At 53.6% G+C, this 25197-nt stretch overlaps 1 protein-coding gene across 2 annotated transcripts in view; it reads left to right on the top strand.

Moving 5' to 3' along the window:
• Window positions 1-25197, top strand: part of ADAMTS2 (ADAM metallopeptidase with thrombospondin type 1 motif 2) — a 242258-nt gene that overhangs the window by 183668 nt on the left and 33393 nt on the right. The window contains exons 6-11 of one of the 2 annotated variants that reach the window (XM_004043129.5): window positions 10138-10294; window positions 14224-14329; window positions 14951-15094; window positions 15520-15652; window positions 16918-17031; window positions 17978-18504. In XM_004043129.5, coding sequence (XP_004043177.5) covers window positions 10138-10294; window positions 14224-14329; window positions 14951-15094; window positions 15520-15652; window positions 16918-17031; window positions 17978-18049 — 726 coding nt within the window. In that variant the 3' untranslated portion in view covers window positions 18050-18504. Of the gene's footprint in view, window positions 1-10137; window positions 10295-14223; window positions 14330-14950; window positions 15095-15519; window positions 15653-16917; window positions 17032-17977; window positions 18505-25197 lie in introns of those variants that run through there. The other variant, XM_019028538.4, reaches the window with a different exon arrangement.

Raw genomic sequence — 25197 nt, 5'->3', positions numbered from 1 at the left:
ACAACATTCAGATTCTAGCAGGAGGCCCCGCTTCTGCCTCCCCACAGGCCTGCACTGGCTCATGCCTGGGAAGGCTCAAGTTGAGAATCCTGTTCTGGCAGCTTGGCTCTCTCTGGGAATAGCTTCCCAGGCTTCGGGGAAGATGGCTGGAAACAAAATGCTGGAACGATATGGGAGTTCTGGCAGACAAATAAGGTGCACGCCTCCTGCCCCAGCTCTTGTGGTTCCCTGTAGTGATGAGATTTGATCTGTAAGCCCTGCCTGGAACAAGAGACCTCCAGCCTTAGGGGAGCCCACTTTGCACTTGGCTGGGGGGCATGGTACAACATGTGCTCACGGAGCAGGGATGGTGGGACCTTGTCCCTGCCATTCATTCTGGCTTTGTCCCTACTCGTGGGACCTTTGGTGAGCAATTTAACATCATGGGGCCTTAGTTTCCCCCATAAGAGGAGGTCTGTGAAACCCCAGCACACAACAGGAATGACGACAATCATAAAGGCATTCGTGCAAGTGACTGTTTGTAGAGCCTCTTCTGGGACAGGCACCGTCTGAAGCCCCTTTATGTGACTTTATGCCCTCACCCCGACAGCAACCCTATGGAGTAGGTGCTGTGATCATCCCCATTTGACAGTGAGGACCCTGGCTCCAGGGGGTGAGCAGGCTGCCCGGGGCCACACGTTGGTGGAGCCACTCTGCTCTGGGAGGAGGGGCTGGACTCTGTGATCCTGGCTGGTCAGGAGCACCAGCTTCAGGCTCCTTGTCCTGGTCCCCTGAGGGTCAGTTGCTCCCAACCAAGAGTGACTTTGCCACCCCTCCCCCCACCCGGGGGACATTTGGCAGTGTCTGGAGAGACTTTTGGTTGTCACGACTAGGGGGAGGGTTCCACTGGGTTCTGGCAAGGAGTGCCCAGGGGTGCGTTCAACATCCTGCCATGAACAGGGTGCCCGCCTCACCCAACAGGAATTATCTGGCCCCAAGTATCTGGAGTGCTGAGGTTGAGAAATGTGGTCTGCTCACCAGAACCCAACCTCCCTGCTGTCCTATCCTGCACCTGTTTAGGAGGCTGGTCTGAGGCAGGAGGGCCCCTCTGGGATGGGGACGGTTGAGAAGCTTTGCTGAAGCCGCATCCCCTTGGGGCATGAGCCAGCCCCAGCGGGTAGGCCAGTCCCCAGGGACTGGTGTTATACTCCATCAGTATCAACAGCACGGCAGAGACAAGGACAAGGGACATTTGTGGGCGCTGACTGCACCCTGCCTGAACTGTCATGGGCGGAAGCTCCCCAGCTCCAAGCTCGGAGCTGCAGTTGTGCCCATTTTGCAGGTGGGGACAAGTAAGGTAACTTGCCCAAGAACAGAGCAGATGAGATATTTAGGCCGGGCCTAGAGCTGCCCAGGTGACCTCACCTGCCACCTGCAGTGGACTTGGTGAGCCTCGGTCGGGTAGCGGCCTGCGGGGCTGGCTGAGCGCGCCTTGCCCAGCAGGCAGAGCCTCCTGGCGGGGCGGGCGCGGTTCCAACGGAGACGGCCTCCAGGCTGCTGATCCCCATCCCGGTTTCCTCCCACGTCTCCTTGACTGAAGGAGGGAAGAGCATAAATAATTCAGCTCATCCCAGAGCAAACAATGGAAATGTCGGAGAGCAACGATTGGAACAGAACTTTTTGCTCAGGTCATAACTGACTTATTTAGGGTGAGGCCCAGAGGCTGTCTTGGGGCCGCTGGGGCTCCGGGAGCCCGGGTGCGGCCGCGGAGTCTGGGCGCAGGGTGCGTCTCCGGCCCGGGCCGCTGTTCTCGCGGCAGCAGCGCCACCTGGTGGCCGCTCGGACCCGGCCCTTCCTCGGCCTTGCGCCCCGCGGGGGGGGCAGCACCCCGACCTCTTTCTGGCTGTGGGACTTAGGCGAGTCCTTTCAGTTGTCTGAGACGCAGTTTGTCATCCGGAAGGTAGGAAAATAAAGTTGAAGTGAGATGTCGTGTGCCAAGCCTGAGCCTAGCGGGGCGCTCCTTGCGGACAGTAACTTCCTGCTGGGGTCAGCATCTGCCGGGGCAGCGCTTTTGGCTCACTTCCCCAGGCCTCCCGAGAACGTCCCCACAGCCGGCCCCTCCCTCCCTGCCCAGCCTGGCTCCTGAGGGTGCTCGTGTTCATTCCTTCATTCCGGTGTTCCCTCCTGATCACTGAGCGCCCAGCAGCCGGGGTCCTCTGGTGGCATTCACTGCCTCATCCTGGCATGGAGAGCAAAAGCCGGGATTGCTCCGTGAAGGGAGGAGTGGGGCTACTGAGGGCAGGCATGGGCCAGGGCTGGGGCACAGACTCGGGCCCAGCATCCACCCGGCCCTCAAGGAGCTTAGGCTTTAGTGACTCAGAGGCCAGCGACAGCAACAGGCACATCCCCAGTAGGTGCCCCATCTGGCAGGTGACCGATCGCACGCAGGAGAAGGGACCCGGCAGGCAGCTCAGAGCCAGGGTCCCGCGGCCAGGATGGGGCTGGGGCTTGGAGCTGGACACAGCCTACTCGTCCACCCAAGGCCCACAGGCCCCCTAAGCTCCTGGCTGTTCCCTGAGGCCCGTGGGGTTACCCAGACCCCTGCAGGCTGGGCCTGAGGTTCAGGGGCCCGCAGTGTTTCCTCACCCTTGCCCTGGCCAAGCCTCCTGACAGCCCTGGGGAGCATTCAGCAAAGTGACCTTCTGACCCAAGGTGAGGGCCATCAAGCTCTTGCCTCCCTAAGGCCCTCAGATCTGCCCTCTCCACCTCATGGTGGGATCACTGGGCCTTTCAGGCATGTCCTCAGACCCTTTCCAGCCTGGGCCAGGGGAGCCAAACAGGCTGAACCCGGAGGCAACACCATCCTTCTTGGGACCAGGCTCCAGGTGCTGCTGTGGGAGGGCCCCAGGGGCCTGGACGAGTGTCTGCCTCCTGCATCTGGGCAGCTCTGTGAACCAGCGTAGCAAGGAGGGTCTCCATGTGGACATAGGTGGGCACTCATGATGGCCAAGGAGGACCCTGCACTCTGGAAGAGCCAGCCTGGGCCAGGGCCCCAGAACACTCGGGCAGTGGAGCCCAGTTGGGAGCCCATGTCTGCAGCGGTCGATGTCACCTCCAAACAGGGGTGGCAGAGCCTTCCATGAGGGGTGACGACTGTCCTGGGGCCCCTGTGGAGGATCCGATCAGCCTCTTGGAAGCTCATCTGTTCCCGTGCTCTGAGCTAGGGTCAGCCCACTCAGGACTCCTCCTGCATCCTGGGCTGGGTGGGCCCCTGGACTTCATCCACAGCCCTACCGCAGGCTTCTCCCGCCTGGCTCTTCTGGGGCCCCTAGACTGGAGCTGGGAGTTCTGGGAGCTGCTGCCGCTGTGAAGAGTCTGCCCTCAGAGGCCCTGCCTCACTCAGGAGGTGGACCCTGCAGCTACCATGCAGCCCCAGGGCCTTGAAATGTCCATCCCCGGTCATACAGCACCATCTACCGCCCCTTGCTCTGGAGGCTGGGTGCCCGCAGCTGCCCCTGTGAGAGGACTGGCTGCCCTGTAAAGTCCCTGGCTGGTCCTGCAGCCACCCCTTTGCAGAGCCCGGGGTGCTACGGCTCACTCCTGGTCCCCCCCTCAGCACAGCTAGGAACAGGTGGAGTCACACAGACAGACTTTCCTAGAGGAGCCGTGCAGAGCCGAGCAGGCAGCTGGAAGTCAGGTGCATTCAGGACTGGGAGGGACGCAGATGACCAGGGCGAGCTGGTGAAAGAATCCTCCGTGGAAACAAGCAGTGCAGCCTCCCTCACTTCTGGAGGAGATCCATATATGAGAAATGTGTCTTCTTCTCCTCGCTCAGGGGAAGCACAGTTCCCAGGCTTGATACATAGCAAGGGCGCAGGATGGTGGGGGCTGGGGTGCCCCAGGCAGTAGGGACCCATCTGGCCTCCTGCATGCAGGCCAGGTGGCAGAGGAGCAAAGGAGGTCGCATCCCAGCAGGTGGTCCCGCTGGAGCCCAAGTGACCCACAGGGGAGTTCACTGCATGTCAGGACAGTATCCTTGGCTGGAGGTCTCAGCGGAGAGACCTGAGCTTGGCTCTTCCCTTGGGTTCTGACTGCCTCCAGTAGCGAGGGCCTTGCCCTGTCCACGGCCAGCCCAGACTTCCCTCCTGGGCTGCAGACCTGTCCAGCTGCCCCGATGTCTCTGCCTGGACATCAGTTTCTTTCTGTGAGGAGTCCTTAGAGGCATGCAGAACCCAAGGCTGCCTGTAGCTCTCATGGAGTGGGAGGAGTGGGTGGAGGAAAGGGGGCTCTGGGGTGCATGAGCAGGAGTTTGCGGATGGTTGTTTCGGGTGCTGCCACCAGGCAAACCCACTTCAGCCAGTTTTCAGTCCTTTCGAACCTGTGCTCCATGGGCCTAATGTGGGTCCCAGCTAAGGCTTGGGACTGATCACCCACAAGGGCTGCACCCCCAGAAGTGGGAGAGCTCCCAAAGCAAAACAGCCCAGTTCTTCCCAACGAGCAAGCTGGCCAGGAAAGACGTTGGCGTGACCGTGTTTCCTGCACTGCGGGACCCCACGCTCTTCCTCTGGCGCTTGCCGTCCCCTTCCTGCACCGCCTCTTCTGCCTTGCTACCAATCCCCAAAGCCAGACACTGGTGCCGTCTCTGCCTCATTGTTCCCGCCCTGCAGCCCTGATGCCTCTCAGCTCCTGCCACCAGGTCCTGACCCTCCTGACGTGGCACCAGCCACACCTGCATGCATCTCAGTGCCACACTGTCCCCTTCTATCCCCACTCCTTCCTCACTGACCCAAAGGGCTGTTTTAAGAATGCACACAGACGCCCCTGGGCTCCTCTGTGCCCGTCAGAGATAGGCCGGGACCTTGGAGATGTTGGGACGTTGGCAGAGAGAGAGAGGAAGCACAAGCAGCTCCGTGGCTTGTCAGTTAAGCTCCCAGTGGCAGGTTGAGTCCTGGGGTGCCCGGACACTGAGGTAAACCTCTCCTCTACTTCTTGGGGTACCCCCTGCTGGGACCCAGGCTCCCAGGGTCTAGCACACTCTCATGTCTCCTGAAGTCCTGCCTCCCAGGGCTCCCCTGGCCCCAGTGCAGCTTCCCCTCCCTGTGCCCATGCACCCCAGCCCTCCCCTCTGCCCCCTCCTCAGGCAGTCTCCTCAGAACCCCAAAGCCAGAAGGGGGTCATAGACCCCTTTAGCTCTGGACCCTGCAGCACAACCTCCTTGGGGTTGGAGAACGAAAGTGGCAGGCTGCCTTCTTGGACTGGGCCAAGAACAAAGCGAGGCAAGAACAAAAACACAAATCAATATTTCAATAAATTGTCTTGCCACAGCAGCAAGATCACTTTGGCTGCTAAGACGGGCTGGGAACCCAGGCTGAACCACAGAAGCCAGCATCTGGGAGGAGAGAGGTGATCGGCCAGAGTGGATCCAGTCTGCAGGATGTGGAGAAGGGGCTGCCCACTGCAGGGCTCTTATTCCAGGGTTCTGGAATAAAGTGGTGACGGGGAGGATGCGTTGTTTTGTCTGCATAACTGATTTTAATTTGAGCCAGTGTTTACTATTAGGTAGGTGTCTGTAGAATCCAGGTTTCACGATTGACCTGAGAAATCTGATCCAGCAGCTCTGGGCCTCTGTTCCTGCCAGCACTGGGCGGATGTTGCTCCCTTCAGCTGTGCCTGGGCACCTGGGTTTGCCACAGTCCTCGCCACTCCTTATCACCTGCCCCCCACTCTATTCTAATAGGGAAATATTCCTCTGTACCCTTTCTCCTTCAAAACTGGGAAAACGCAAGATGGACTTACTTTTCGTGCAACCAGCCTGCCTCATTGACTTGTCACCTGCCTTGCTCCTGTAGGCGCTTGGGTTTCTAGCATCCTCCCGGTACTCCCCACAAGCCCACACACTAGGATAGCAGACCTCCCTGCACACCCCCAGCCTGCCTCAGCCTGGCTCCTGCCCGCAGCTCTGTCCTACACACTAGCCTCATTCCTGCCTCTGGTCCTGATATTGGGGCATGTCTTTCTGGCTGGACTCTTGACTCCTCCTCAAAGACTTGGCCAGGGCCCTTCTCCCACTGAAAAGCATATAAACTGCCCCCAGAACATATCAGCTGCCCCCAGACCAGACGCCGTCTTTCATGGGCCAGCGAGTGTCCTGACTGGGGTCCCTGTGGTCCCCCAAAGGAGGAAGCACGTGGCTCAGATTCTCTTCGCTGCAAGTGACAAGAGCACAACTCAGAATTGGCTTTCACAAGGAGAGGAACTTCTTCAGGCGTAAATGACACACGTCAGCGGCAGGCAGCCTTCGCGATGGCCCCCACTGACCCAGTCTCTTAATGTCCATGCCCTGCGGTAGGCGGGACTGAGATTCTATCAAAAGCAGACTGTGGCTTCTGTAGGGGAGATGCCTTCTCTTGTTGTCTCTTGGGTCCCTCGAGCAGGGGCGACCGTGTGGGGTAAAGCTGACATGGGTGACGGACCCAGGAGGAGCCCATACGGTATGGTGTGCAACAGCTCAGCTGGGGCCCGCCATGACCACCTGAATGAGCCTGGGAGCTGACCCGCCTCCAGTACAGCCTTCAGATGAGACTGCAGCCCCAGTCTTAGCTCAACAGTGGTCTCATCCTCCTTTAATCCTTGGTGGGGAGTCCCCTGTAGTGCAGGGGGGCTCCAGCCGCTGCAGGCCCCCCACCTCACACCTTGCCCACTCCTTGGCCCGCTTTGGTTGTATGTTCACCCTGATCCTTCGTGGTGGCCAGGAAGGCGTGGTGCTGGGATTGGCCAGGCCTGCCTGCCCCTGAAGCCTGGGGTCTGACTCAGATTAAAGGAGGGGAAGTTTCACGAAAGGGAAACAAGGGCAGGCAGAAGTCACCGCAACCCACCAGGGCATCGGAAGGGACCGTCCCACTACATGGGGCTTAGGACCCTGAGGGCAGGTGAGTTCATCATGGACAGGACTCCCTTGACACCGATGCTGGGAGACGTGCCCTGGAGGAAGCAAGGCCCTTTTCCCTGGAGCCCAGCAAGGCTACTGAGCTGTGCTGGGTGTGCTGGATGGAGACACTCACACTGCAGCAGGGGCCCTGCCACCACCCTAGCAAAAGCGCTCATTAGTGACCTTTGTGCTGACCTTCTGATTTGGATTCGGACTGGCAATTTTTAAAAAATGTATGTTAAAAAGTCATTCTTGTTTGGTTTTTTATTTTGCTCTTACTGTTATTTTTAATTGGCATGTAATAATTGTACATATTTCTGGGGTAGGGTGTGATATTTAGACACATGTATGCAATGTGTAATGATTACATCAGGGTAATTAGCATATCTGTCACCTCAAACATTATCATTTCTTTGTGTTGGGAACATTCAAAGTCCACTCTTCTAGCTATTTGAAAATGCACAATACATTCTTACGGATTCCAGGCACTCTCCGGTGCTATAGGGCACTAACACTTATTCCCCCATCTCGCTGCACTTTCAGGTATGTTAACCAGCCTTGGCAGTCCCCAGCCCGCTGCCCCCCAGTCTCTAGGAACTACTCTCTATTTCTGTGACATCAACTGTTTTAGCTTCCACGTATGAGTGAGAGCGTGCAGTATTTGTCTTTCTAAGCCTGGCTTATTTCATTTAGCATAAGGTCCCCAGGCTCATCCATATCTGGGCTGCCAATCTTAAGTTCAGCGAGTACAACCAACCACAAGGCCCACGCTCTAGCACCGAATCACATCCACCCCGAGTGTCCCTTCCTTCTCGTGCCATCCCAAGCTCACCCCCTAGCTGGAGACGGTGAGAAAGGACATTCTTTCACCTGATTCCTCCTTCAGAACTGTGACCTCTCAAGGCTACCTAGAGGCGGATACTACCTGGCAGGGACTCGGGATGAGCTGCAGGGGTCAGGCTTGGATGTGATGTAGATACCCACTCCCTTCCTCCTGTATCAGTTAGAGTAGGTGAGGTTATGCTACAGAAACAAACACACTTTGCATCCCAGTGGCTTAAAACGACCAAGATTTCCTGCTCACGCTGTATGTTCAATGTGGGTTGGCAGAGGATTCAGTTCTCATCGTCACTCAAGTCCTAGGTGACAGAGCAGCCACTGTCTTTATGTTGCCAGATCTCGTGCCAGAAAGGAGAGCTCTCTGAAGGGTCTCAATGGGAAATTAGATGCTCCAACCAAAAAGAGACATGCCCCACTTTTGCTCACAGCTCATTGGCCAGAGCTAATCACATGCTTTTCCTGGTCATGATGGGAACAGGAAGTGCACCTCCCCTTGCCCTCCTCCAGCTTCCTCTGGTCTGTCCACTTCTATGCCAATGTCCCACAAGTCCTAGTCACAGGACATCACACTCTGATTTATGACTTATTTCATCAGGACTCATGGAAACCTTGTTAGAATGAGTTATCTCATCTCCCAGGAGCAGGAAATAAAGTCTTTACAATTAACTCTGTGCTTGGGACTTGGGAATTGGTCTGCCATCTTGTCAGTCATTGACTGGGACCCCTGGGAACGACTTGTCTTACCTAGCCTTGAATTGTGCTCCCTTCTTCTGGAATTAACTGGCTTGCTAACAATACCCTTTGTTGTTTGTTTTGTTTTGTTTTGAGACGGAGTCTCACTCTGTCACCTAGGCTGGAGTGCAGTGGCACGATCTCAGCTCACTGCAACCTCCACCTCCCGGGTTCAAGCGATTCTCCTTCCTCAGCCTCCCAGGTTGCTGGGTTTACGCCACCAAGCCAGACTAAGTTTTGCATTTTTAGTAGAGACAGGGTTTCACCATGTTGGCCAGGCTAGTCTCAAACTCCTGACCTCAGGTGATCCACCTGCCTCAGCCTCCCAAAGTGCTGGGATTACAGGTGTGAGCCACTGCGCATGGCCAACTTTTTGTTATTTATAGACACAAAGAGAAATACGTGGCTCTACTTTGTGGATACATTTATGCAAGAGAAAAAACACCTGCATACGTAGCTTCCAAGGAATGCACATCTCTATTTTATGGCCAGATAAATCCTTAAAGGGGAAAAGAACACGCCCAGGACTCAGAGGGGCTCTTGGTTCTCTTGGAGGGAACTACTTCGGTGTTTGGAGTCTATGGTGAGAACAGAAACCAAAATGCCTGCTGTGAGGATTGTGGAGGAAAAAAGGAAGGGTGCCGCTCACAGAAGCCTTGCTTTTGAAATGATATTGTGTATGTCTTATTTAAGGAAGAAGTTTAGGGCAGTGAGTTGAATCTAGATTTTGGTTTCAGGCTTCTTGGGATCCGATCTCAATTCTTCTACTTCCTAGTTTCATGACCTGGGCAAGCTGCTTAACTTCTCTGAGTCTCAGTTTCCTGTCCAGAACAGCCTTCTTAGTCCTGAAGTCTAAATGGGAGTGCCTGCTGATGTCATGGTGCAGAGAGAGTGTGCAAGACAAGCGGTCCCTAGGCCACCCTAGCTGTCAGGTGTGCGTCATGATACAAAATGGAATGGGATGGTTCCCAGGGCCTTCCCATGCATAGTTCCTGTGGGAATCATCTGTGTATGCCCCTGTTCTTGATATGGCTGTTTTTCTATTAGGTTGGTGCAAAAGTCTTTGCCATTACTTTTCATGGCAATACTGCGATTACTTTTGCACCCACCAAATATGTCAGTTGCTGTTTCTTTTCCTCCATTGTGTTGGTTTCTGCAAGTACCTTCACACGGGGGGGACGTATAAGGTGATCTGCTTCCTCTGGCCTTGCACACCACACTGGGATTTCCGCCTCCCCTGCCACGGACCCTCCCAGAACTGTGAGCTCTTTGGGGTGAGGTCCACATGGCATTTGCCTTCTGTGGAGGCCTTGCACGGAACAGGTGCCTCATAGAACAAACACAGGGACTTCTGGAAATGGGGTAGACGGTGGGACTATGCGAGGCCTTAGATGACGTAGAGCTTGGCTTCCGCATCTCACCTGAAAACTGCGGTGACTTTGTGTGGAAACTCACGCAGATGAGTGTGACTGGGGAAACTTTTCTTCCCTGTCAAAGACCGGAGCCCAGTGGGAGCAGGTCCTGAGAGTGACCGGGCAGGGCCTTTGCTGGAACAGATTCCCAGTGGATGGGGTCTGTCAACACTACAGCCTGCTCGGCCCCCCACTGGGCCACCAGGCGCCAACCTCTCTCTTCCATTTCTCTCCATCCCCCTGCAGTCCATGAGCCTCATCGAGATCGGGAACCCCTCTCAGAGCCTGGAGAATGTCTGCCGCTGGGCCTACCTCCAGCAGAAGCCAGACACGGGCCACGATGAATACCACGATCACGCCATCTTCCTCACACGGCAGGACTTTGGGCCTTCCGGCATGCAAGGTGAGCCTCACCCATGCAGGGCCACAGAGGCGTGAAGCTGGAAATGAGCCCCTGGCCGTGCAAGGGGCCCCGGGAGCCTTGGCCCAGCCCAGGGAAGAGTGTCAGGGCAGGGAAGGCCGTGGCCACCTTAGCTGGGTGAGGGTGTGGGGCAGTGCACGGATGGACAAATACATCATTAGAAGAGAATCCAGTGTCCTGAATTGGACCTATGTGTATAGGGACACTAATGTGTCACAAAAGTGACATTTCAGAGAAGAGGAGGAAAACAGCCTAACAAATGGTGTGGGGCCAATTTGGAAAGAAAGGAGGCCTGTCACCTCCACTCACTCTATAGACAGAGAGCATCTCACATGGATTTTAGGTCTAAATAAGAAACGCAAAATAATGAAAGAAGATAACGTAGGTGGATGGCTCCATGTTCTTGGAGTAAGAGACGTTTTCTTTAAAAAGAGACAAAAGGCCGGGCGCGGTGGTTCACACCTGTGGACTTTGGGAGTCGGAGGCAGATAGATCACGAGGTCAGGAGATCGAGACCATCTTGGCTAACATGGTGAAACCCCGTCTCTAATAAAAATACAAAAAAATTAGCAGGGCATGGTGGTGGGCGCCTGTAGTCCCAGCTACTTGGGAGGCTGATGCAGGAGAATGGTGTGAACCTGGGAGGCGGAGTTTGCAGTGAGTCGAGATTGCACCACTGTGCTCCAGCCTGGGCAACAGAGCGAGACTCCGTCTCAAAAAAAAAAAGAGACAAAAAAAAAAAAAAAAAGCACCACGAACTCAATGGAAAAAACTGATAAATAGTAGCACATTTCAAAAGTTTGTGCATTAAAGGCACTGCTAATCCACTGGGGGAAATATTTATAAAAAAGGATTTATATCTGAAGTATATGAAGAACACCTACGAATCATAGTAAGGATAATAAAGACAATCCAGTCGGAAAATGGGCAGGAGACTCTTATCAGGCTCTTAACAAAATATGAATGAGCAATAAACATATGAAAAGGCACTCAACCTCACTGGACATTGGAAAAATGCAATTAAAACAATGAGGCTGGGCATGGTGGTGGATGCCTGTATTCCCAGCCACTCGGGAACCTGAGGTGGGAGGATTGTTTGAGCCCAGGAGGTGAGCTATGATCACACCACTGCACTCCAGCCTGGGTGACAGAGCAAGGCCTTGTCTTACAAAAAAAAAAAAGGAAAATTAAAAAACACAATGAAATATCAAGACACACCTAATAGCATAGCTAGGTTAAAAAGACTGAAACTACCACGTCTGGGTGAGGAGTGGATAGCTCCTCTCAAACACAGCGCAGCCAGGTGTTGCCCTGACCATGTGATGACAGTGCTGTTGGCTGTTTTGTCTTGGTGAGGGCACTAATGGGGAGCAGAGCTATCCCCTAGAAGGGGAAACCGACACAGCTTTTATATTAAGTGACCCGATCCCTCATTTACAAATGTGAAATTGGCTGGTTGTGGTGGCTCACTCCTGTAATCCCAGCACTTTGGGAGGCCAAGGCGGGTGGATCACTTGAGGTCAGGAGTTCGTGACCAGCCTGGCCAACATCTCTACTAAAAATACAAAAATTAGCCAGTGTAGTGGCAGGTGCCTGTAATCCCAGCTACTCAGGAGGCTGAGGCAGGAGAATCACTAGAACCCCAGAGGCAGAGGTCGCAGTGAGCCGAGATCACGCCACTGCACTCCAGCCTGGGCAACAGAGCAAGACTCTGTCTCAAAAAAAAAAAAAAAAAAAATGAAAGGACAGCCAAGGGTTACCAGATATTTTTAAAAAAACCAAAACACAAGAAATCCTTACAGCATGAAGAAGATGGACCAAGATGTAAAAAAAAAAAAAACAAAGTTTGAAAACTGGCTCTAAGAGAAAATAGAGATAATTTAGAGACAAGAAAAGCATGTTTTGAAAAGTAGTATTCCCAGAATGTTTGAGAAAATACGTCCATAAACCCTAAGAGGTTTCTATGAAGAATTAGAGAACAACAAACCATTTGTATAAAATTATGGATAGGATGGGGGAAGTAAAAAATTCGAAAGGTAGACGGGGCGCGGTGGCTCATGCATGTAATCCCAGCACTTCGGGAGGCCGAGGCGGGCGAATCACGAGATCAGGAGATCGAGACCATCCTGGCTAACACGGTGAAATCCCGTCTCTACTAAAAATACAAAAATTAGCTGGGCGCGGTGGCTCACGCCTGTAATCCCAGCACTTCGGGAGGCCGAGGCGGGCGAATCACGAGGTCAGGAGATCGAAACCATCCTGGCTAACACGGTGAAACCCCGTCTCTAGTAAAAATACAAAAATTAGCTGAGCGTGGTGGCGGGCGCCTGTAGTCCCAGCTACTCGAGAGGCTGAGGCAGTAGAATGGACTGAACCCAGGAGGCGGAGGTTGCAGTGAGCCGAGATCACATCACTGCACTCCAGCCTGGGCGGCAGAGTGAGACTCCATCTCAAAAAAAAAAAAAAAAATATCGAAAGCTGAAATAAAAAGTCAAGGGCATCTCCCAATGGGAGCAAAAGACAAAAAGATTAACATGAGAGAAAAGTTAGGAGACAGACCCTCCATCGAGGAGGCACACTCTATCTAATACGATTCCGGAGAGAGAAAACAGCCACAAAGTAAAATAAGAGGGAAGAAAACAAAGAAAAACATAAAGATGCGCTTTCAAATCTCGTAGGCTCCTGTAATGCTGAGTAGGATGAATGGAAAGCCTCCCACGGAGGCAGATGCATCTGCAAGCCTGGCATACAAAGGGCAAAGAGGAGATGGCAACGTTCCACTCCGGCACACAGACTCCACGCTCGTCTCAAAATCTGCAGGGCAAAAAATGCAGATTTTCCTGTTTATTACAACGGGAAAAGACAAGGGTTGGATCACGATGCTTCTATTTTTAGGCGCGTACACCGCCAGCTCACCTGGGGTCCCAGTGGCCCTCCTTCCCTTCTCTGTGGAACACTTGGCCTCAGGGTCTCTCAGTGGGGCATGGCACGAGTGAGGGCAGGTTGGGGTTCTGAAAGTCAGGACTCCATGCTTGGCAGGCCTCTAGGAAGACTCCCAGGGGTACAAGCAGAGACCTCGTGTGGCACCCATAGCCCTGTAGGCACTTCCCTATCTTTCCAAGCCGCCTCCCTCTGCTGAGACAGGAGCTGGGGAAGTGAATAGGTCTCATTATCCATCTTCCTCAGTGTGACGTGGGGTCTCTGCGTCATGAACTTCTGCCACCCTCCCCCTGGCCCTGGGCTGTCGTAGGCCACTGGCCTCATCTTCTACGGTGGCTCTCACCTCCCAGTCCGCACCAGCCAGCCCCCTGCTGGGATATTCTGCAGGGTAGTGTGGCCCGTCGGCTGAACAGCTTTGCTGCCTTCTGCGGCATTATGGAAACAGGTCTAGCTAGGGTCTCAAGGACCCCAAAGAAACAAGGGGAGACCCAAGAAACACCCCCCAGAGGAGGTGGGCTTGGAGGGTGTGATGCCAGGCAGACGAGGGGCAGGATGCCTCTAGCAGAGAGAGGTGTGGAAGCAGGTGCTGCTCAGGGGCCACTCAGTGAGGCAGGCAGGGGGCAGAGGCAGGTGGCGTGAAAGAGAACGGCAGGCAGGAAAGTCAGGTGTCAGACAAGCCATAGCAGGTGACATCTGACTAAGCAGAGGGCCCCAGCTGCAGTGTGGCTGTTACAGGCAGAACGGCCACGGGGCTTGTGTGGTGACGGGCTGGGGGCCTGCTGTCAGCCAGATGTCGCAGGCTATGAGCTGTCTGCTATGGTGTCTTCTGAGCTGTGCCAGCCGGGGGCAGTTGCCTGTGGCAGAGAGGGCATTGGGGCCTTGAGGAGAAGCAGCGCCTGGTAGTTAGGCCAGGCCTCACCTTCCCGTCCAGGCTATGGCAGCATCTGGAGCCGCCTCTTGTCTCCTCCCAGGCTATGCTCCTGTCACCGGCATGTGCCATCCGGTCCGCAGCTGCACCCTGAACCATGAGGACGGCTTCTCCTCAGCGTTTGTGGTGGCCCATGAGACTGGCCACGTGTAAGTGGCCTGGGGAAGGGTGGGACACAGAGGGGCCACCCTAGGATCCCCAGCCCTGGCTGCCCACTTCTCCTCTGTGCCTTAAGAGGGACACGCCCTGTGTCAAAGCCACTTGGGGTGTGGTCTCCTGTCTTCCCAGCGCTGGGCAGTGCTGGCCCGAGGCCCACTTTTGCTGAAGGAACCAATCAAAGGAGGAAGGGCTTGCCTGCAGACTGAGCAGGCGCTCTGGGCCAGCTAGAGCTGGGGACCTTGCCCCATTATCCCATCCAAGCCCCCAGGCAGGGTGGGCTCTACCCCATGTTATAGAGGAGGCTCGGAGGTTTTGAGGGTGGTTCGCCCTGGATTAGAAAGCTGGAGGCAGGGAAGCCACGGTCCCCCCCAGGTGTGCATGCCCCTCCTGGGGACAGGATACCTGGGGGACTGCCCGCTGGACACTGTCTCCCCAGAGTGCCTCGGCTTTCAAATTGCAGCAGGTGGATGGTCGGTGCCACCCGGCTCAGAGTGGGCCAAGGTCAGGAGGCCCATTGGGGAAAGATGGGGCACCTTCCTATCATCGGGGTGGGGTGGCACTGGCAGGCCCATGCGCCAGTGGGATTCAGCCAGCTGCCTCGCCCCTCGCAGGCTGGGCATGGAGCACGATGGGCAGGGCAACCGCTGCGGCGACGAGGTGCGGCTGGGCAGCATCATGGCGCCCCTGGTGCAGGCCGCCTTCCACCGATTCCACTGGTCGCGCTGCAGCCAGCAGGAGCTGAGCCGCTACCTGCAGTGAGTACTGCCCATGTGCCCCGCGGGCGACCCCTCCGTCCCTGGGGTCAGCTCTGGGAGGGTGCAAGTCCCCATGCACCAGAGCCAGAGCCCTCCGGCCTCAGGTCCTCTAAGCTTGTGTGCGGGGGAGGAGAGAGGGCACACCTGTGAGAGAAGCCTGGTGTCTGCAGGAGAACCCCAGGTCAGGGGTCTGTCCTTGAATGGCAAGTGGGCAAGGCAGCTACCCTGGGGTCCACGCAAGCCAGGTCCTGGTGTCTTACACCAAGGACAAGAGATGCAGCAGGGAAACTGAGGCAGCACAGCCAGGGGCCGGGATGTGCAGGTAGGGCTGCCATGGCAGCTCCAGCAGGGGCCTCAGCTGCCTCCAGGGCTGTGGATGGTCAGCCGCGCTGAAGGCTGCTCGCGGCGCCCTGTGTCCCCCACAGCTCCTATGACTGCCTGCTGGATGACCCCTTCGCCCACGACTGGCCGGCGCTGCCCCAGCTCCCGGGACTGCACTACTCCATGAACGAGCAGTGCCGCTTTGACTTCGGCCTGGGCTACATGATGTGCACGGCGGTGAGTGTGCAGCCCTGCAGCCGGGACCCTCCCAGGTCTGGGGGGAGGCGTGCTGGTGTAGGGGCAGCTCCCGGGACAGTGTGAGGACCGGCCCAGCGTGGGGAGGGCAGAGCGGCCCTCCAGAGTGGCAGCCTGTCCCTCTGCACCCACCACTCCCCACGCCCTAGGCAGCCTGAGCCCACCTGGCAGGCCCAGACGTGGTCCTAGGCAGGAAGCACACGGGGGACAGGACTATGACCAGGGTGTCAGCCAGGGGCAGTGAGAGCCTGCAGAGGTCAGGAGGGCTCCCAAGGAAGAAGGGAGGCCTGCAGGCTAAGCGGAAGGAGGGGGCATTCAGGAAGGGAGGGCCACGGACGCAGAGGCCACGGACGCAGAGGCCATGGACACAGAGGCCACGGACGCAGACACCTGGAGGAGAGCGCAGCAGGCATGGGAGCACTCGCTGCTCTCCAGGGCCGAGTGCCAGGGCTGAGCCGTCAGAGGAACCAGCCATCGGCATGGAGGCCACACTGTGGGAGCTTCAGTGTCTATGAGCGTCTTAATGCTCGCCTCTGCTGCATGAAGGAAAGAAGCAAAGTAGTCCCATTTTACAGATGAGGAAACAGAGGCCTGGAGAGGCTAGGTAACCTGCCTGAGCCCACAAAGCGAGCAAGTGGTACAGTCGAGTACCAACGCAGGAGGGCCACCTCCTTCCAAGACTCCCTAAGGAGCACAGTGGACTCGATTCTCATGGCGATGGGGGCTCTGGAAAGGCTTGAGTAGGGGAGGCTCAGGGCCACGTCTGAGTTTCAGCTGATCCCTCAGGGACGTCCTGCAGGAAGTGCTATCAGGACAGGAAGCAGAAAGGCCAGGGAACAGGACTGTGAAGTCCAGGGGAGGCCGAGGCTGCAGAGAGGGCAGTCCTGTGGGGGTGGGGGTAGCGCTTCGCCAGGGTTTAGGAGGGAAATCCACGGCAAAGGGTCAGCAGGTGCCCACCTAGCCTCAGGCTGGCACTTAGGGCCCAGCTGCCCGCCAGGCTCCCTGAGGTGTGCAGCCTCCAAAGACTGGAGGCAGAGAGGTCCAGCCGCGTCCAGGGATGCTGCAGCCCCCACACTGTATGGGCAAGGTCCTCACCGCCCCAGAATCACGACACCCACCAGCCTCACAGGCCCATCATGGGCCAGTCCCACTGGGGCATCTCAGGTTCCAGGACCCGGGGGTGGGTGGCATCCCTGGGAGGTCCCTGAGGTGGGAGGGACCTGGCAAGCTATGGTGCTGTCTTCCAGTTCCGGACCTTTGACCCCTGCAAGCAGCTGTGGTGCAGCCACCCTGACAACCCCTACTTTTGCAAGACCAAGAAGGGGCCCCCCTTGGACGGGACTATGTGTGCACCTGGCAAGGTGAGGCAGCATCAAGGGCTCTTCGAGGGCAGCAGGGCAGAGGACAGGAATCTTAGGTGCCCGGGTCACCAGGGACAGGCCCTGAAGTGGGGGTGGGGGCCCTCTCAGGGGACCTCTGCTGCCCTCTCCTTTCCCCCTTCTAATTACCCCTCACACGCTGTACGCCGGAGCTTCCTCCACCCTGTGCTTCTGATGCTGGAGCACACCTGGCATCTGAGAGTTCCTCATGGTGCTTCATGCCCCCCACTCAGGAATCCCCCTCTAAGGAGCAATTTCTGGGGTCCTGGCAGCCTTCGGTCACCCCTGGGCACTGTGGGTCACCTCACCTGGAGGCCAGCATTGGAGTCCTCGGGCCCAGCATGAGGCTTAGCCTTTCCATCCCCAGGACCTCAGTGTTTGTCCCTTGTTGGGCACACTGTCCTTCGAGGTCCCTTGATGGCTGCCCCAGGCCCACTTCCCACCCTCTGGTGACTCTTGAAAGAAGGACTTCTTCCCTGTTGTCCTCCCAGAACTCCAGACCTGATTCTTATTTGTTCAGATGAAATCACACACCCACTCCCCAGCCAGTTACTTGCTAGGGGGCTGGCATATGCAGATGAGCTAAGCCTGGATCCCCGCCCAGGAAGGCTCAGCCCCACTGAGACCACCCTGGCCCTGCAGTGGGGGCAGGGAGTGGGGAGTAGACACCGGTGCACATCCCAGCCAGTCCTAGAACGCCCCCAAATTGTATGGACCTGTGGCTCCTTGATGGAAGTCTTTGGCTCGGGACTGGGCCAGCTGCCTAATTTTAGTCCCTGGAGGAGCTTCTGAAAGAAACAAATTCCCAGGCCCATCCTTGAAGACTTTTGTTTGGGGTAGGATCCAATAATTGTTTTTGGTGTTCTTTTTTAAACTATGGTAAAAATTCTCACAAAATTCACTATCTGAACCACTTTAAAGTACACAGTTCAGGCCAGGCACGGTGGCTCATGCCTGTTATCCCAGCACTTTGGGAGGCCAAGGTAGGTGGATCGCCTGAGGTCAGAAGTTCAAGACAAGTCTGGTTAACATGGCAAAATCCCGTCTCTACTAAAAATACAAAAATTAGCTGGGCGCGGTGGTGGGTGCCTGTAATCCCAGCTACTCAGGAGGCTGAGGCATGAAAATCGTTTGAGCCCAGGAGGCGGAGGTTGCGGTGAGCCGAGATCGCGTCACTGCACTCCAGTCTGGATCACACAGCAAGACCCTGTCTCAAAAAATAAAAATAAAAGTGAAGTGCACCATTCAGTGGCATTTAGTACATTTGCAATATTGGGCAACCATCACCACTACCTGGTCCCAGAGCTTTTCATCCCTGCAAAAAGGAAGCGTCATTTATCAGTCACCCCTCCCTTCCCTCCTCGCCCCATCCCCTGGCTAGCACCAACCTGCTTTCTGTCTCTATAGAGTTGCCTATTCCGGAATTTCATATAAATGGAATCATATATATGTGGCCTTTTGTGTCTGACTCACTTCATTCAGCAGAGTGTTTCCAAGGGTCATCCTGTGTGGCATCTATCCACATTCCATTCCTCTCGATCGCTGAATAACCTCCCGTCGTGTGGATGTGCCACATTTGGTGTATCCGTTTCTCCACGGAGGGACATTTGGTTGGTTTCTACCTTTTGGCCGTCATGAGTCATGCCGCTGTGAACATTTGTGTATAAGGTTTTGTTCGAAGACCTGGGAATTGGTGTTTTTAAGATGTGCCCAGACTTAATGAAGGGCTAGAAGTCCGAAGTGAGTTGTTGTTGGTAAGTCGCTGGGGGCCCAGTGAGGCCAGAACCACCCAGCTATTCCCCTTCCCACAGGCCCTCAGCAGAAGGAGCGGGGCAGAACATCTGCCGTGGCCCCAGGGGGAGCTTGGGAAAAGCTGAGTTGGAGAACAAGGCCAGCTAAGCATGGCTCCCCGCCCGCCGCACCCACCCCAGGCAGGGAGGAGGCAGAGGGAATGGGAGGCAGGCCCTGCACAGGCATGCTGGCTCAGGGAGCAGGAGCAGGAGCAGGAACAGGAGCTGGTGGGGCCCCCATATGTGTGTGTGTGGCTGGCCTGCACCCCAGCTGATTGCCCCCTGCTTTTCCTGCAAGGCAGAAGTGGGGCAGAGGGAGGTCTGGTAAGGACAGTGAGCAGATGCAACCAAAGTGTCCCCTCCTCACAGAGACCACCCACCTGGCCGCAGCCCTTCACTCATTTTGGTGGTAGGAGCCTCTGCATTTAGCCCAGTAAGTGAAATTGCCTTTTATGTATTAAAGAATAGTTGTGCTGACTGAGGGGCAGAGCTGGGGCTCTGCTCAGCCTCCCCTGGTTCCCGAGGAGCACAGGTTGAAGCTGACCTAGATCAGGATTCGGTGTGGGGATGTTAGGGGAATGTGGAAGACGGGCTCCTCCCGGGCTGCTGTCAGAATCCCTGAATGTGGGTCTGTATGTTTCCCTGTCCTGTGCATCACTGTTCTCTCACACTGTGATTTTACATCTGGAAAGCAATCATCTTCTCTCCCACCCTTTCCTGCAAGGACCCTGAGTGGTCATGCCCAGCTTCCATTTCCAGGTTAGGCACCGTCTTGCCCAGTTGGGACAGGAGGACCACTGTGTGGCTCCTTCCATCCTCCTGGCTCCTGGTTCCCGCGGCCACCAGTGACTTAGAGTCTGCCCCGGCCGCAGCCTTCCACGGTGCCAGGACAGCTCACACTCCATCTTCCTCAGCTTCGGCTGCTCTAACAGAAATACCGCAGACTGGGTGGCTTACACAACAGAGCCTTGTTCTTTGCAGTCCTGGAGGCTGGGAAGCCCAAGGTCAGGGTGCCAGCAAGGTTGGCTTCTGGGAGGACCCTCTTCCTGGCTTGCCATCTTCCTGTGGTCTCCTCCTCAGGTCTCTTCTCATGAGGACATCAGTCCCACTCATGAGGGCCATCACCTAACACTTCCCGAAGGCCCCCACACTGGGGGTTAGGGCTTCACCATATGAATTTGAGGGGACACACGCACTCAGGCCACAGCACTGCCTTACCTGGGCCCCTCCTCGCCTGTATCCCCACCTGCGCCACTGGCTGAGGGGAACGCCAGCCAGCATTTCTCTGGATTGTTCCCCTCCCCTCCATGCTCGAGTGAGGGGAGCTTTGGGGGCAAGAGATGAGGTAACGGTGCCCAGGAAAGAGATGGCTAGGACCCCCCAGGGGCCGGGAGCCAGGCCTGCCTGACCCCAGCCAGTTCCTGTTGGCCCAGCCTGATGGGAGGAGCCCTTGACCGCCTGCCCACAGTACCCCCCTCTGTCTGGGAGGGAGAATCCAGAGTGGCGGCCTCTGCAGTCCCCACGTGGCTCAGACTGCCACAAAGGCAGGCCTGGGAGGGTTTTAGCAAGGCATGAGAATGAGGGGCCTTTGCTAGGAAGGAAGGGGAGATGTGGGCACAGGTGGGTGCTAGGCGGGGCTTGCCCGAGCGAGGAGGACCAGGAAGGAAGCATGGGAGGGGAGCAGCTCAGGCATGGACACAGGAGCACGGCTCCCCAGAAATGACCTCAGACACAGAGACCTGGTGGCAGGAATTCCAGGGCGCACTTTCAGGGCCAGCACCGTGGGGAGAGTGAGGCACTGCACAGGGATGCGACCTCAGCAGAGGGCTTGGCCAGCGCCACGTGCAGCTCTGGAGCCTTTCAGAGTTGGCCCAATTGAAGCAACGTTTGAACCGCAACCCTGACCAGTCACTGGCTATGGCTGTCCCCGGGAAAGGGGACTGTTCCTGGGGGCTGTTCCTGGAGAAGAACTCAGCTGTGAGCCACGAGCAGCCCACATGCTCCACAGCTTGAGGAATAAACGACTTGGTCCTGAAGAGGGATCTGGGTGGCACAGCACAGGGTCTACTGCACCAGGTGTGTGTTGAGGAGATGGGGGCGTGCACAGGGGCAGGGAGGGAAGACAGAGGGGTCTGTTCAGAGCCGCCAGCGCTGCAGTGCTGGTGTGCTGGGGGAAGGTGACCCTGAGGCGTAAGTAGAGGCCAGTCGTACCGAGTCTTTGATGCCAGCCACAGGGCTTGTCCTGCTGCGAGTGGGGAGCCATGGAGGGGCTTTGGGAGGGAAGCAGAAGTCGATTTACCGTGAAGCTCATGATGCTTACGCTTTGGGGTCCCTTGCTCACGGGAGCCCCTTCCAAGGCCCTGGGAGAGGCCAAGCCATGTGTTCACATGGTCACATTTTTGTAAATTTTGCAAAAATAAGATATTTTAACCATACTTGGTTAACAGCACTTCTCTTTTCATTCCTGCTTCTCATTGATACACTTCTCCTCCCGTGGGTGCCACTGATACACTTCCTGTCCCGTGGGTGCCATTAGAATGGCCTTGGGCATTTTGCTGCTTTGGCTACAGAGAAAATGGATTGAGGGCATTTTTTTTGGCTTATTGCCATGATTCTGTCTCTTACAAGTAGAGTTAAATGATTGTGTCTGTCCAGGTGTAATAGTAGCTTCCAGAAATACTCGCCACACCGCTGTGCCAACTCATCTAGGGTCATTGCGGAATACAGGCTGTGTGCTGGCCATTTCCCTCAGATCTTTGCAGAAAAAGGTGCCTCAGCGGTACCGGAGGTTGTCACTACTTCTATCTGGGCAGTATTTTGTTTTATTTTTAGGTTTGTTTTATAGATGGAGTACTTTAAACACAGATCCAACATGGATATTTCTTTAGAAAGGCCAAGTGTAACAAGATGTCTGCTTGTTCAAAAGCTGGCTTAGGCCAGGTGTGGTGGCTCACACCTGTAATCCCGACACTTTGGGAGGCCGAGGTGGGCGGATTACTTGAGATCGGGAGTTCAAGACCAGCCTGGCCAACATGGTGAAACCCCATCTCTACTAAAAATACAAAAGTTAGCCAGGCATGGTGGCGCATGCCTATAGTCCCAGCTACTGGGGAGGCTGAGGCAGGAGAATCACTTGAACCCGGGAGGTGGAGCTTGCAGTGAGTCAAGATCATGCCACTGCACTCCAGCCTGGACGACAGAGTGAGACTCCATCTCAAAACAATAAATAAAATAAACATAAATAAATAAAAGTTAGCCTAGCCTCACAACATATGGATGACAATAAATGAAGGGCTCTAAAAAATTTCAAAGACAGAAGAGAAACCGCAATGAAAGCGAGATGCAGAAATGTTGGTTACGTCTGAAGGCGCTGTTTTCACTTCCGTTTTGAAAGTGGCTTGGGAATGTTTCCATAAAATAAAGAAGAAATGACAGACTGTGATTTGGATATATGTATCAAATATACCTTTTATCATTTTCTAATTTATTTATTAGAAAGGAAAGAAAATTCAGACAAAAATTAATGGGATATGAAACTAACGTAGTAGAAAATGAGCAAGGAAATAAAAAAAAAAAAAAACTCTGACTTCAAAAATCTCATTGTCACCAAAAAAGAAAGGTTTTATATCAAACCAAAAGCAGTTGCTCATTAGGAGGAAGAGACACATATCAAAGAAGTTAACAGGCCTTGGAGCGTTTGACAGTCTCATTAACGAAGAGGAGTGAATCTGATGAACACATAGGAAAATGGTTCAGACATCTTTCTGATTTGCCATGAAATGTTGACAACATCAAAGACGCCAGGGAGCTGCGAATGCTGCCACTGCAGTCAGGGCGTCCACAGCAACTGCTACTGAGCATTGCTCATCCAAAGAGTGTCTTAAAGTCAAGCTCCCACAGAGAAAATTTGAAATGCCCTGAAAACCACATCAAGGACGGAAACCAGAGAGCACCTCCTCCAAATTTCATCATCCTAAATGTTCAGATGGCGTCACCCATAACTTCATTAAAGTACTGATCATTTTTTAAAAAGAAAGAATTTCCCTCAATATGCCAGGGCCAAGTGCTGGCCACCTCCATCTGCTGCCTGTTTGGTTGGTATTGGTTTTTTTCCCTAACAGCTTTAATAAGGTGAGATCTATATTTAAATTCACTTTTTAAAGTGTACAGGCTGGGTGCAGTGGCTCATGCCTGTAATCCCAGCAGTTTGGGAGGCTGAGGCAGGAGGATCACCTGAGGTCAGGAGTTCGAGACCAGCCTGGCCAACATGGTGAAACCCTGTCTCTACTAAAAATACAAAAAAAAATTAACTGGGCCTTGTGGTGGGCACCTATAATCCCAACTACTCAGGAGGCTGAAGCAGGAGAATCACTTGAACCCGGGAAGCAGAGGTTGCGGTGAGCCGAGATCTCGCCACTTCACTCTAGCCTGGGCAACAAGAGTGAAACTTCATCTCAAAAATAAATAAATAAGTAAAAGAGAGTGTACAATTGAGTGATTTTCAGTGTATTCATAGAGTTTTACAGCCATCACAACAAGCAAGCGTTGGGACATTTTTGTCACTCTGAAAAGTTCCAAACCCTTTAGTAGTCACCCCAATCCATCCTACTCTTGCCCAGCTCCAGATAGCCACTCGTAGCCACTCATCCTCTTGCTGTCTTTATAGATTTTCCAATTCTGGACGTTTCATATCAATGGAATCATACGACATGGGACATTTTGCGCCTGGTGTCTTTCACTTGGCATAATGTTCACAGGGCTCATCCCTGTGGTAGTGTGCAACAGCCCTGCATTCCTTCCTGTTGCTGAATAATAATCCACTGTGTGGGTGTTTATCATTTAGTAGTTGATGGACGTTTGGGTTGTTTCCACCTTTCGGTAATGATGGGAAACACCGCACAAACATTCGTGTACAAAGTATTGCGTGCATGGGTCGTTTTTCTTGGAGGTACACCTAGAAATGGAATCATTGGATTTTATGGTAACTCCATGTTTGACATTTTGAGGAACTGCCAGTTTCCCAAAGCAGCCTGTTTTACATTCCAACTGGCAATGATGCTTCAGATTTCTCCATATCCTCCCCAAAACTTGTTATTTTATTTGTTATACCAATCCTAGTGCATGTGAAGTGATATATCTCATTGGGGTTTTGATTTGTATTTCCCTAGTGACCTATGATGACCGTCTTTTCGTGTGCTTAATGGCAATTTGTATATATTTTTTGTATAAGTGTCTATTTAGATCCTTTGCTTATTTTTTCATGCAGTTATTTATATTTTTATTATTGAATCCTAAGAGTTTTTTATCTATTCTGGATACAAGTCTGTTATCACACTCACCAGTGTGAGTGGTCTGCAGATATTTCCTCCCATTCTGTGGGTTGTCTTTTCACTTTCATGATGGCATCATTGAGGTGCAAAAGTGTTTAATTTTGATGAAGTCTAATTTATCTATTTTTACTTTTATCACTTGTGCTTTTGGTGTTGTATTTGAGAAACCATTACTTAGGTCAAGAAGATTTACTCCTGTGTTTATTCTCAGAGTTTCAGCTCTTATATTGACATCTGCGATCCATTTTTGAGGTAATTTTTGTGTAAGTGTGAGGAAGATGTCCAACGTCATTCTTTCGCATGTGAATATCCAGTTGTCTCAGAACCATTCGTTGAAGAGACTATTCCTTTTCCATTGAATTGTCAAAGTTTAACTTATCAAATGTAAAGGTTTAGTTCTAGGCTTTTGTTCTATTCTGTCGGTATATTTGTCTGTCCTTATGCCAGGGATACACTGTCTTGATTACTGTAGTTTAATAGTAAGCTTCGAAATGGTGAAGTGTCTTCCCACTTTGCTCTTTTTTCAATATTATTTTGGCTATTCTACATCCTATGACTTTCCATATGAATTTTAGAAGCAGCTTCTCAATTTTGCAAAATTCTAGTCTGCATTTTGATAGGAATTATGTTGAACCTGTAGATCAATGTGAAAGTATTTCCATTTTAACACTGATCAATGAACATTGAGATGTCTTTCCATTTACTTAGAACTTTAACTTCTTTCAATGATGTATTGTAATTTTTAGTGGACACGTTCTGCATTTCTTTTGTTCAATTTATTACTAAGGTTCTTTTCTTCTTTTTGGTGCTATTGTAAATGGAGTTATTTTCTTAATTTCATTTTTAAATCATTTATTACTAGTTTATAGAAATGCAATTGATTTTTTTGTATATTGGTCTTGTTTCCTGAAACCTCAGTTAATTTGTTTGTTAGCTTTAAGTTTTGTAGGGGATTCTTTAGGATTTTCTATACAGAAGATCATTTTGTCTGAAAATAAAGATAATATACTGTTTTAACTGCCATTTTG

This window comes from Gorilla gorilla, chromosome 4 (assembly GCF_029281585.2).
Source record: "Gorilla gorilla gorilla isolate KB3781 chromosome 4, NHGRI_mGorGor1-v2.1_pri, whole genome shotgun sequence".
Taxonomy (NCBI): Eukaryota; Metazoa; Chordata; class Mammalia; order Primates; family Hominidae; genus Gorilla; species Gorilla gorilla.
Note: the sequence above shows the minus strand (reverse complement) of the source record. Positions and strands in the feature narration are given on the sequence as shown.